The sequence below is a fragment of the Pseudorca crassidens genome, chromosome 17 (genome assembly GCF_039906515.1).
Source record: "Pseudorca crassidens isolate mPseCra1 chromosome 17, mPseCra1.hap1, whole genome shotgun sequence".
NCBI lineage: Eukaryota > Metazoa > Chordata > Mammalia > Artiodactyla > Delphinidae > Pseudorca > Pseudorca crassidens.
In genome coordinates, this window is record NC_090312.1 from 69,806,922 (window position 1) to 69,819,103 (window position 12,182).

At 38.5% G+C, this 12,182-nt stretch overlaps 1 protein-coding gene across 7 annotated transcripts in view; it reads left to right on the top strand.

Annotated features, from left to right (window-relative positions):
- The window catches only part of EYA1 (EYA transcriptional coactivator and phosphatase 1), a 317,430-nt gene extending 308,424 nt beyond the window's left edge, over positions 1–9,006 (top strand). For all 7 annotated transcript variants that reach the window (XM_067712078.1, XM_067712075.1, XM_067712076.1 and 4 more), the window contains one exon: positions 6,978–9,006. In XM_067712078.1, coding sequence (XP_067568179.1) covers positions 6,978–7,058 — 81 coding nt within the window. In that variant the 3' untranslated portion in view covers positions 7,059–9,006. The remainder of the gene's footprint in view (positions 1–6,977) is intronic.
- The last annotated feature ends 3,176 nt before the right edge of the window (positions 9,007–12,182 follow it).

The window sequence follows — 12,182 nt, forward strand, 5'->3', positions numbered from 1 at the left end:
CATGTCATCTGCAAACAGTGACAGTTTTTACTTCTTCTTTTCCAATTTGGATTCCTTTTATTTCTTTTTCTTCTGTGATTGCTGTGGCTAGGACTTCCAAGACTGTGTTGAATAATAGTGGTGAGACTAGACATCCTTGTCTTGTTCCTGATCTTAGAGGAAATGCTTTCCCTTTTTCACCCTAGAAGAAATGGACAAATTCTAAAAAGATCTCTTGTAAGAGTTTTCTCTGAGCACCTCTTTGTTCCTAGAAAGACCATTCAGAGAAGCCATCTCACTACTGGTGGATATCTTTCTTTGATATATGTCTTTGTTGTCAAAATCTGCCATGCTTATTTTTTTACCATAAAATTTTTTGTTTCCCTAATACAACATTCCTCAAGTGAAAATAATTAGGCCTATGTATGATTTTAAAAAAAATCAAAATGTAAATAATAGTCTTCTGCACACTGACAGCAGTTTTGGTTTCTAGAGTAAAAACAGCCTTGTTTTATAACTCTGACTTTATTTACTTTTTAGAGAATTACTTAAAATGAATCTCTTGTGAATAACATGGAGGGAAGGGGGGATGGCAAGCACCATTATTCTGCATAATGACAAACGCTTCATCAAAAAATGTCCATTTTCAATGTGCATTCCAAAACTTGCTGAAAACCAAGATGAAGCTGAGAATCTGCTTAATAATGCTTGATTGTGAGTTTATTTAGGAGAAAAATAAGAACTTCTTTTTCTAAAAGAACATTTTTAATGCAAGTTTTTGCTTTTAGTTTTATTTCAGTGAGACATAGGGATTACTGAGTACAGAATTTTATTACTCTAAAGCCATTACATTCATTTAACTTAATGAGCACATACTGTATGCCAGGTCTTAAATTGGATTTCATCTTTATTCTTAAAGAGCTCACTCCTGTCCAGAGGGGACACAGATATACAAATAGTCAAAGAGCAAAACTGTGCAGTAAGCTTCATGAGTTCTCAGACAATCTCTTTATTTACAATTTGAGAAGTATTTGTACCTCCATATGCAAATTTTCTAGAGATAATATATGCATAGGAAAGCACAGATCTGTTCTTTATTTTTTATACAAATGGTAACTATACACTTTTTTTTCCGTGCCTGCTTTTTTCACTTAATATATATCCTGGTAGTTATTCCATATTAGTACATGGAGCTCTGCATCTCTAATTCTTATAAATGGCCGCATCACAATTCCATTACCTTGATATGTTGTAGTTTAACGAGTCCCCTGGGGCTTAACATTTCAGTGGTTGCCAGTGTTTATTATTGTAAACAGTTCTGCAGTGAGTGGTCTTTACGTGGTTCATGCGTGGGCAAGTATATCTGTGGGATAAATTCCTAGAAGTGCAATACCTGGGGCACAGGTTATGTGCTTTTATGGTTTTGAAACATTTTCTTAATACATTTTTAATAATTCAGCAATATTCAAATTACATGTGTCCACACACCCAGCTTTTTATATTACTGATCTTATGTATACCCAGAAGGGATAAATGCAAAATACCAGACAAGGAGGAAAGTTGGCAGAAGGGGATTTGGAAAGCTGCACATGTGGGCAAGAGGAACAAAGGATGTGTCCTTATTTTATCATTAGGGAATATTTTGGTTCTAATGATCCCAAAACGTGTGCTACTTCCCAAGATTTAGGTCTTGGTGCCCATTTCTCTCAATATATGCTAATCTTGATAAACTAATCATATACACATCAGTTTAGGCTATCACTGTTGTTAAGATTTGTGGTTTAGCTGTGTTTTAGTCCCCTGGCTCTAGTTACCTGATGGACTCTCTCCATGTAGGTATCCCATTTCATCCACCTGCATATCAGCAGATGAATTCTACTGTCCCAAACCAGTTCGCCCACTCAGATTTGCTTTGGTGTTCTCTACCTCCAACCCATCCCCCATTAGCAAGAACTCTGTCTTTACAGTGTGTCTCCCATCCATTGCACCCACTCCATTTCCACTGTTCCTTTGCCTAGTTTCTCTGCTACCAGCCAGCCACACCTCCAATCCATCCTTCCTTTAGTGCCTCATTAAATTGCATAACATACTTCTACCTGGAAAAAATATCTCCTTTCTTATTAGTGTTTGTTATGAACACACCATTCCAGCCCCATCTCCTCCACACTAAGTACTCTGTGCATCCCACCTCCTGACTGGGAGTCCCATCCCTCTCCATCTACCTAACCAAATTTGCCCATTTCACAAATTCAGTACAGGCCCAATTTACCCTCTCCAGCTTACAGCTGAGTTCTCTCTGAATTTATCATTTTGATTCTCTGTTTTCTTGAGATATAATTGGCATTCAGCACTGTATAAGTTTAAGGTGTACAGCCTAATGACTTGACTTACATATACTGTGAAATAATTACCACAATAAGTTTTGTTGACATCCATCATCTCCTATAGATACAAAAAAAATTTTTTTCTTGTGATGAGAACTCTTAGGATCTACTACTCTTAGCTTTCACATATGTCATACAGCAGTGTTAACTACAGTCATCATGTTGTATGTTACAGCCCCAGTACTTTTTTATCTTATAACTGGAAATGTGTATCTTTTGGCCACCTTCATCCAATTTCCCCTCCCCCACCCTTTGCCTCTGGTAACCACAAATCTAATCTCCTTTTCCATGACTTCCGTTTTTTTTTTGTTTTTTTTAGCTTCCACACATAAGTGAGATCATACAATATTTGTCTTTGTGTGACTTATTTCACTTAGCATAATGCCCTCAGTGTCTGTCCATGTTGTCCCAAATGGCAGGATTTCCTTCTTTTTTATGGCTGAATAATATTCAATCATGTATATATCACAATGCCTTTATCCATTCAACTGTCAGTGGACACCTTGGGTGCTTCCACGTCTTGGCTATTGTAAATAGTGCTGCCATGAACATGAGGGTGCAGATATCTCTTTAACATAGTGTTTTCATTTCCTTTGGGCATGTATATACCCAGAAGTGGGACTGTCTAATCATGGGGTAGTTCTGTTTTCAATTTTTTGAGGAACCGCCATATACTTTTCCATAGTGGTTGTACCAATTTACATTCTGACCAACAGTGCGTAAGGGTTCCCTTTTCTCTACATCCTCATCAGCATTTGTTACCTCTTTTTTTTTTTTTGCGGTACACGGGCCTCTCACTGTTGTGGCCTCTCCTGTTGCGGAGCAAGGCTCCGGACGTGCAGGCTCAGCGGCCATGGCTCACGGGATCTTCCCAGACCGGGACACGAACCCGTGTCTCCTGCATCGGCAGGCGGACTCTCAACCACTGCACCACCAGGGAAGCCCCTCTTAACTTTTTGATGAAGGCCATTCTAACAGGCGTGAGCTGGTATCTCATTGTGGTTTTGATTTGCACTTCCCTGAGAAGTGATGGTGAGCACCTCTTCATGTACCTGTTGGCCATTTGTATATCTTCTTTACAAAAATGTCTATTCAGGTCCTCTGCCCAATTTTTAAATTGGATTATTTTTGTTTTGCTATTGAGTTGTATGATATTAACCCCTCATCAGATATATGGCTTACAAACATTTTTTTCTCACTCCATAGGTTGTTTTTTTCATTTTGTCAAATGTTTCTTTTGCTGTGCAAAAGCTTTTTAGTTTGATATAGTCCACATGTTTATTTTTTATTTTGTTGCTTTTGCTTTAGGTGTCACATCCAAAAAATAATTGCCAAGGCTGATGTCAAGGAGCCAAACATTTTTTTCGGTGTTTTCATATAGGAGTTTTTATGGTTTCTGGTCTTACATTTAAGTCTTTAGTCCTTTTCAAGTTAATCGTTGCATTCTTATACATGTGAATAGCCAGTATTCCCAGCAACATTTATTGAAGAGACTGTCTTTTCTCCAGTGAGTATTCTTGGCTCCCTTGTAAAATATTAGTTTATCATATATACATGGGTTTATTTCTGGGCTCTTGATTCTGTTCCATTTTCCATGTGTCTGTTTTCATGCCCGTACCATACTGTTTTGATTACCATACATTTATAATATAGCTTGAAATCAGGAAGTGTGTTGCCTCCCACTTTGTTCTTTCTCAGGATTGCTTTGGCTATTTGGGGTCTTTTAGTTCTGTATACATTTTAGGATTGTTTTTTCTACTTCTGTAAAAGAACACCATTGGAATTTTGATAGCGATCACATTGAATCTGTAGATGGCATTTTAACAATATTAATTCTTCTAATCCATGAACATGAGATACCTTTCCGTTTATTATTTGTGTCTTCTTCAATTTCTTTCATCCATGTCTTATAATTTTCAGTGTAGAAATCCTTCACTTTTTAAGTATTTTATTGTTTTTGATGCTTTATTGTAAATGGAATCACTTTCTTTATTATCAGATCATTTGTTCTTAGTGTATAAAATGCTGATTTTTGTATCCTGAAACTTTACTGAATTCATTGATTAGATCTAACAGTTCTTTTCTTGGAGTCTTTAGGATTTTCTATATATAAAATCATGTCATCTGCAAATAGTTTTACTTCTCCCTTTCCAATTCTGATGCTTTTATTTATTTTTCTTACCTCATTTCTCTGGCAAGGTCAGTTTGATTCTTAGTCCCACACTGCCTTACATTGTAATGAAATAGTTTCAGCAGATATGTCTTGCCTGCTGGTTCTTGGCAGTAGGATCATATGTATGTATATTACTTTACAAATCTGCTGTAGCTACAGAGCTGTACAAGTAATAGAATATTTTAATGAAAAAGTTTATAGACTTTATTAAACCGAGAAGCAACCCTGAGTCATTTCCCCTAAACCCTTATTTTGCAAATAAACAAACTGGGGCTCCAGGGAGATTAGTAACATGACTTTGAATCATGACGAATCATGACAAAAGTCAGAGTTGAGAGTATAACCCAGGTCTCCTCATTCTAGAACCTGCTTTTCTTTTCCTCTTTTGCCACCATATCTCTCTGTCTTCATATAAGAAATATTTGTTCCACGCTAAACATTGATTCAGGGAAAAAACTTGTTTACTTTGCACCCAGTTGCCCTGGGAAGCTCTTGTCGGTCCATAAAAGCTTCACATCAGTATGTGCTTAGTTAGGGAAAATGTTATTTTGCAATATTAGTTCTAATTACTTGTTAACATGTTTGACTCCCCTGTTCTCTCCACTAGACTCAGTCTTCTTAGAATTAGTCACTATTAAGTGTTAATCATAACTATCACTATTAAATGTTAATCATAACTATCATTATTATTAATAAACTCTTTAACAGGGCTAACCAGGTCCTGCACCACTTGGCTCCTACAGCCGGTAATGTCACAGCCATGTCTTTCTCTCTCACAGCCAGTATCCTAACAATGAACTTCTCCTTTGTCCTCTGCCCCAGCCCCCTTCACACGCACAGAGACATTACAGTGCTCTCCTGAATGATCAGCCTTTCATAACTAGCTCAACTATGACCTCCTCTTACCAGTGTCTCTCCCAGTTCCCCAGGCAAAGGGAATTACCCCCGCCTATTCCTTTTAGGTGAACATTCATGATTGTTGTTCATTTCTTTTTTTTTTGTATTTTTACTGTAACTTTTTTTTTACATCTTTATTAGAGTATAATTGCTTTACAATGGTGTGTTAGTTTCTGCTTTATAACAAAGTGAATCAGTTATGTTGTTCATTTCTGCTACTCACCCACAGACTGTGAGAGGGTGGGCTGGGGATGTCTTCTACACCATGCCTGTGAATGCGAAAAATCACTAATGAGTGAATGCAAAATAGTACAGTCTACTTTTATGATCTAAAATTGCCAAGTGGAACATCATAAATTTTTTTTTTTCATAAATTTTTAAAAAGAAATCTCTAGTACTTGGTTCTGGACAGTTATTGAAGGATAACAAAAATAGAGATACTCCAAAATAGTATAGAATCCAGAAAGGTCTACATATAATATTGGACTGTGGTATATGTTTTTAGCAGATTACTTGTTAATAAGTAACAATAGTTTGCATCCCCAGAATAACAGCTATGTGATCTGCACCAAAATAGCTAGCAGCTCCTACTGTCACTTACAGATAGTCCCCCCAAAAAACTCCTCAGTTCTAAATTCTGTTTGCTTTCATGCCATCTTCTCCTAATAGTGTGAATTGTTTAAAAATTCCCTAGACCTATAATTGCAAATTATACTCAGGCCTTCACATTATTTTTTGCATAGAAAAACCCCACAATGTTTTCTGTGGGCTTAATAGAATTGTGTTCTCTGAAGCGTGATGATTGATTATCTTTCTCTTACCAAGAAAAAGATTTTGCTGATACATAAATACTTAGTATAGTGCTTTTTGAGCCGTAAAGTTTATAATCATGTTTTTATCCCTCATGGACGATGTAACCTCTTTTGTGTGTGCTGCTTTTCTTGTCTCTGGTTAATTCAGGTGTTTCACAAACATTCCCATCATTTAGATTTCTAGATGTTTTAAACTACCACCAAGAAAAACAAAAAACTACCTTAGATGTTCATTTAAAATTTCCCATATGGTAAACCTGTTTCAGGGTCAATGCAAAAAACGAAAAAGAAGTCGCTTCTTACAGGAGTAAAATTAAGTTTTGCAAAATGTAAAATACTACCAGCTAAGGAAAACCGCTTAAACTTGCAGCATGAAAAATGCACTGGATCCAGATTTTGAAAGGCAAATGGTTGACAAGGTTTTGTTCATAGCTACTGGATTTTATTTGAAATCGGCATGCAAGTCGCAGTGTAGGTCTGCTTAAGAAATACCCAGCACCTTCTTAAAAGAAACAGACTCCTGAATTACATTTTAAAACGCAGTCCAGTATTCTTAGGGGAGGATTAAGTTTGAATTTGTGTTTTAAACAGATGTGATGTTGAGATCTTAACTGGCAGTTTTCACGGTACTGAATAAGGGGGTGTGGCAGCATGGTGGAGTGCCAAAGCAGCCTTTTAGGGCCTGTGCTGGGAGTGTTCTCTGTCTTCACCACGTTGTCTGCCCCTTTGCAGCACGCCATGCCCTTCTGGAGGGTCTCCAGTCACTCGGACCTCATGGCCCTACATCATGCCTTGGAACTGGAGTACCTGTAACGGCCCCCTAGCACTTTGAAACCACACAACCGCCCTGTGACCAGGGACACATCCAGCAGGCTGAGTTCCAAGTCGGCGCCGGACTCCAAACTAGCGATTTCAACATTTTGATGCCCAGCTGCTGTGGGTCCTCGCCTCTGCCCTTGTGGTAAATGAAGGACCACATCCCTTTCTTCAGAACAGCTGTTGACTCTAGTACTGTGAATCCAATGCAAATAAGCCATGAGAATGTTCTAGCACAGTGTAACGTGTCTTGGCCACATTAACTACATGGTTCGAACCTGTGAAGAAAGGACCCGCAGACGCTTTACGTTTTTAGCATCTTCAGTGTGACCTAAACAGCTTCTCCAATACAGCAAACTTGATTGCACAACAAAGACTGAAATGGGTTTCCTGATTACCAGTGGGGGGGATTTTCTTGTAAAGGTTTACTTTTTTGGTGTCTCATACCCAGGGTCATCTGTACATCTCTACTTATTTATGAACAGACTTCTTAAAAAAAAAAAAAACCAGCTTTATCGAGGTATAATTCAGGAACCCTACAATTCATGCGAACAGACTTTTTTGACATCAAATAACTGAAGAGACAGTAGCATGATGAGAAGCGACTGAAGGCTCTGGCCTCATGACACAGCAAGTACTTTGAATTTTAGCACATTGCAAAGTAGTTTAAAATATGTCTAATTTAAACGTATAATATGTACATCACTGAGACAATCATGTACAGAAAGAATTTTGGGTGTAAATTTGTAATAATGGATGATTCTTTTACATATTGTTTAGGAAAATGATATTGAAAGGTAGCAATGCCTTGATAGTGAAGTATGAGGCAGGATATGCACAGACGTGCAGTGCCTTCTCGAAGTACTGGGTATAAATATGTAGATAATGGATTTTTTTTTTTTTAAGATCATGTTGTCAAGACCAAAAGCATGGATGTCAAGTGTCAATAAGATTTTGTTTTCCAATTTTTTTTCCCATCAGTTCTTTTTTTATGCTGTTTGTTAGGAGGGCCTTGGTAAAAGAACACGGCAGTGTCTGTCTTAAATAATTTTGGGGAAAAAAGCCCTCTTAAAACCTCACTTTTTCATTTTCAACACTAATGTAGTATATGTAACTACTTGGAAAAAGATGATTCAAACGCTCCGTCCCACAGAAAGAATGTAGATGATGGATCTATTTTATTAATGAAATGGTTCATGAATTGGACACTAGCAAAGTTTTCATGTGCTCAGATGCTATTCTGTCGTTTAAGGAAGGACATTACCACATATCTGGAAATCAGCAAAACTTTGTATTACTTCCTACATTCATGTTCCTTCTGTTTTCACACTCACCTCCCACCCCAGCCTCCCAGGAAAGTTCATTGCCAGCAGGGGACACAGCCCGGTCATCATCACCAAGAAAATAATGCTACTCTTCACCCCCATTCTGTATTATATGACAGGCGTAAACCTGGGAAATAAAATTTGTCACCTTTGCAATACCCTAATAAAGTTTCTCCAAAAGTGAGCCATCAGTTTATCTAGACACTAGTTTCTCTCATCTAAAGCCTTCCATTGTCATGAAATTACTTTTCGGATGAATTTTCTTTAATAGTATATTGGGGGAAAAAAATAACACCAGCTTTGACCCAAAGTAGCTAAAGAGCTACTCTATCCTTTTCTGAAGTTTCGTGTTGCTGCTAGAATTAGTCAGTTGTGAATTTCTCAAAATCGTTTAATCATTGAATTCAGTTTGTTTTTCCTCTTTTGCTTGAAGCAAACAGAAGTCGACAATTTTTCAGCCTTTCCATTTTACATTTTTGTACTCTGCAGACTGAAAAGACAAAGTTTATCTTACCCTTACTGTATAAAGGTGTGTTGTGTTGTGTCCACAACTGTGTACAGAATTTTTCTTCATTCAATTTGTGTTTAAATTAATAAAACTGATTTGTGAAGTACTGTAAGCTCCTTGACTTGTCGGTATTTTCTTCATCTCTTGGTTCTAAGAAATAGCAGGCTCTTGGTTGCATTAGAAAGCTCATAGTCCAACAAAAGGAATTTGTACAGAGCAACTGTAGGAATGGCTTTATCAGTCCTTGAGAGGGCTAAGCTAGAAAAATTACAGCTGTTTCTTTGATCACTGTTAAGAACAGATGAATGGGAAAGCTCTTTACTTCCTCCGAAACTATATAAACTAGACCTCCGCTCAGACTTATATGCTATAGAACAGAATTCAGCATCAGATATGCTATAGAACAGAATTCAGCATCAAATATGCTATAGAACAGAATTCAGCATCAAATATGCTATAGAACAGAATTCAGCATCAAATATGCTATAGAACAGAATTCAGCATCAAGTATGCTATAGAACAGAATTCAGCATCAAGTATGCTATAGAACAGAATTCAGCATCAAGTATGCTATAGAACAGAATTCAGCATCAAGTATGCTATAGAACAGAATTCAGCATCAAGTATGCTATAGAACAGAATTCAGCATCAAGTATGCTATAGAACAGAATTCAGCATCAAGTATGCTATAGAACAGAATTCAGCATCAAGTATGCTATAGAACAGAATTCAGCATCAAGTATGCTATAGAACAGAATTCAGCATCAAGTATGCTATAGAACAGAATTCAGCATCAAGTATGCTATAGAACAGAATTCAGCATCAAGTATGCTATAGAACAGAATTCAGCATCAAGTATGCTATAGAACAGAATTCAGCATCAAGTATGCTATAGAACAGAATTCAGCATCAAGTATGCTATAGAACAGAATTCAGCATCAAGTATGCTATAGAACAGAATTCAGCATCAAGTATGCTATAGAACAGAATTCAGCATCAAGTATGCTATAGAACAGAATTCAGCATCAAGTATGCTATAGAACAGAATTCAGCATCAAGTATGCTATAGAACAGAATTCAGCATCAAGTATGCTATAGAACAGAATTCAGCATCAAGTATGCTATAGAACAGAATTCAGCATCAAGTATGCTATAGAACAGAATTCAGCATCAAGTATGCTATAGAACAGAATTCAGCATCAAGTATGCTATAGAACAGAATTCAGCATCAAGTATGCTATAGAACAGAATTCAGCATCAAGTATGCTATAGAACAGAATTCAGCATCAAATATGCTATAGAACAGAATTCAGCATCAAATATGCTATAGAACAGAATTCAGCATCAAATATGCTATAGAACAGAATTCAGCATCAAATATGCTATAGAACAGAATTCAGCATCAAATATGCTATAGAACAGAATTCAGCATCAAATATGCTATAGAACAGAATTCAGCATCAAATATGCTATAGAACAGAATTCAGCATCAAGTGTCTTGGATGCCAGAGCATAGATTTAGCCACTTAAATACCCAAGGGACAGCAACAGAAATGAGCTTCATCTATAAAGAACGCCCACAACATACACCGCTAAGATTTGGCCAGATTAATCAGACAAAGAGCTATAAAACAGCACAACTTGCTTCCTCCTGGGATTTCATCTTAGAAACACAGCATTCATACATACAAACATGTGACCATCAAACACGCAGTGGTCTGACTCATTTATCAGGCCCAGGATGTTCGTTTTTCACATGCACGCACTAGTGAAGTGTGTGCGCATGCTCAGACACCCGAGAATGAAAAGTTTGGGGAATGTCTGTAAAGAGAGGCAGGGGTGGGGAGCAGAGGGACTTTTAGGTCTCAGGTGAAGAAAGTATGGAAAACAGGCAAAATGGAGAGCATACCCTCAAAAGATGGATTTTCTAAAGCGCCACTTCTAACGTGACCCCCCACTCTGGCCAAAATGCTTAAAGGGCTCCCCTTCAACCGTAGATGAGAGCCCAGATTTCTCTACCTGCCATTCTAGAGTTTCCAAGTACAGCCTCTACTTTCTTCCCAATGTTGTCTCTCGTTATTCTTAGGAACAAACCTTCAGTACATATAGACTGGGCTCTTTAATGGGCCAAACAGACCGTAAGCATCCCCGCCAAATGCTCAGAGCTCTCCCATTGCCATCAATGACTTCCTCCACCTTTAATCCACCCAAACCGTGTCCAGCTCCAGAGCCTTCACCTCGGTAGAACCTTCTTTCCCACCATGGCACACAGTGTTAGCACCTTCTCTTGAACTTCTCTCACCCAACGTCCATAGTCTTACTGGCCGTCCAGACTACTCCCGTAAATAAAGGCTCGCCAGGCCCCCACCACTGTCGGAGATGCTGAGGATAAGAGGTCTCTGCTCACGAGGATGGAGTTTACATCAGAGTAGGCGGGAACAGACAAATGAATTACTGAATGAATGAGTGAATAAGATACATTCAGTTGGAAACATTCTTTGTGGAAAATTAAAACAGGGAATATGGGTAGGTGACAGGGCTTCCCTGGAAAGGATGGACTGAGACATGTGAGCTGAGACCGATTGCTAAGAAGCAGGCAGCACGTGAAGATGAGGGGCAGAAGATATAGGCAAAGGTCCTCAGAGGAGAAGACTTCTATTTACTGTGTTTTAGGAGTGAAAATCACACTCATGGGTCCCAGAAGAGATGATCTGGGAAAGGAATGGAGACGGGGAAAGTCTTGGTGAAGGATTTGGACGCTATTCTAAATGGCCGCTGAGGGGTCTACACGGGGTTGTGACCCAATCTGACACACACTTTGGAATGAACACTCTGGCTGCTGGGTGGAGGATGGGCTAAAGAAGGGTGAGAGAAGAAGTGGGGCAACGAGTCATCAGGCCAGTAGGACAGTCCAGGAGAACAACAGCCAGATTCAGATTAGGGTGGGGAAAAGGACACCTGGATTTATTTTTAGTGACAGCAAGGACAGCACTTGGCTAATGGGTTGAATGGGGGGAGCAGTGAGACACAAGAGGAGTCTGGACACCCCCAGAGTGAGGGGTCTCCTCCGCACTGTGAGACAGTACACCTAGTGGTTAAGAGCCTGGCCTCAGCAGGCAGACTGCCTGGGTTCAAATCCCAGCTTCCCATTTTAGTTAGCCAAGTTGTTTAACTTCCCTGTGCCTTAGTTTCCTCATCTGTAAAATGGGAATAACAATAATACCTACTTCAGACCGTTATTATGAGGACCAAGTAAGTTAACATGTGTAAAGTGTTTGGGACACTGCT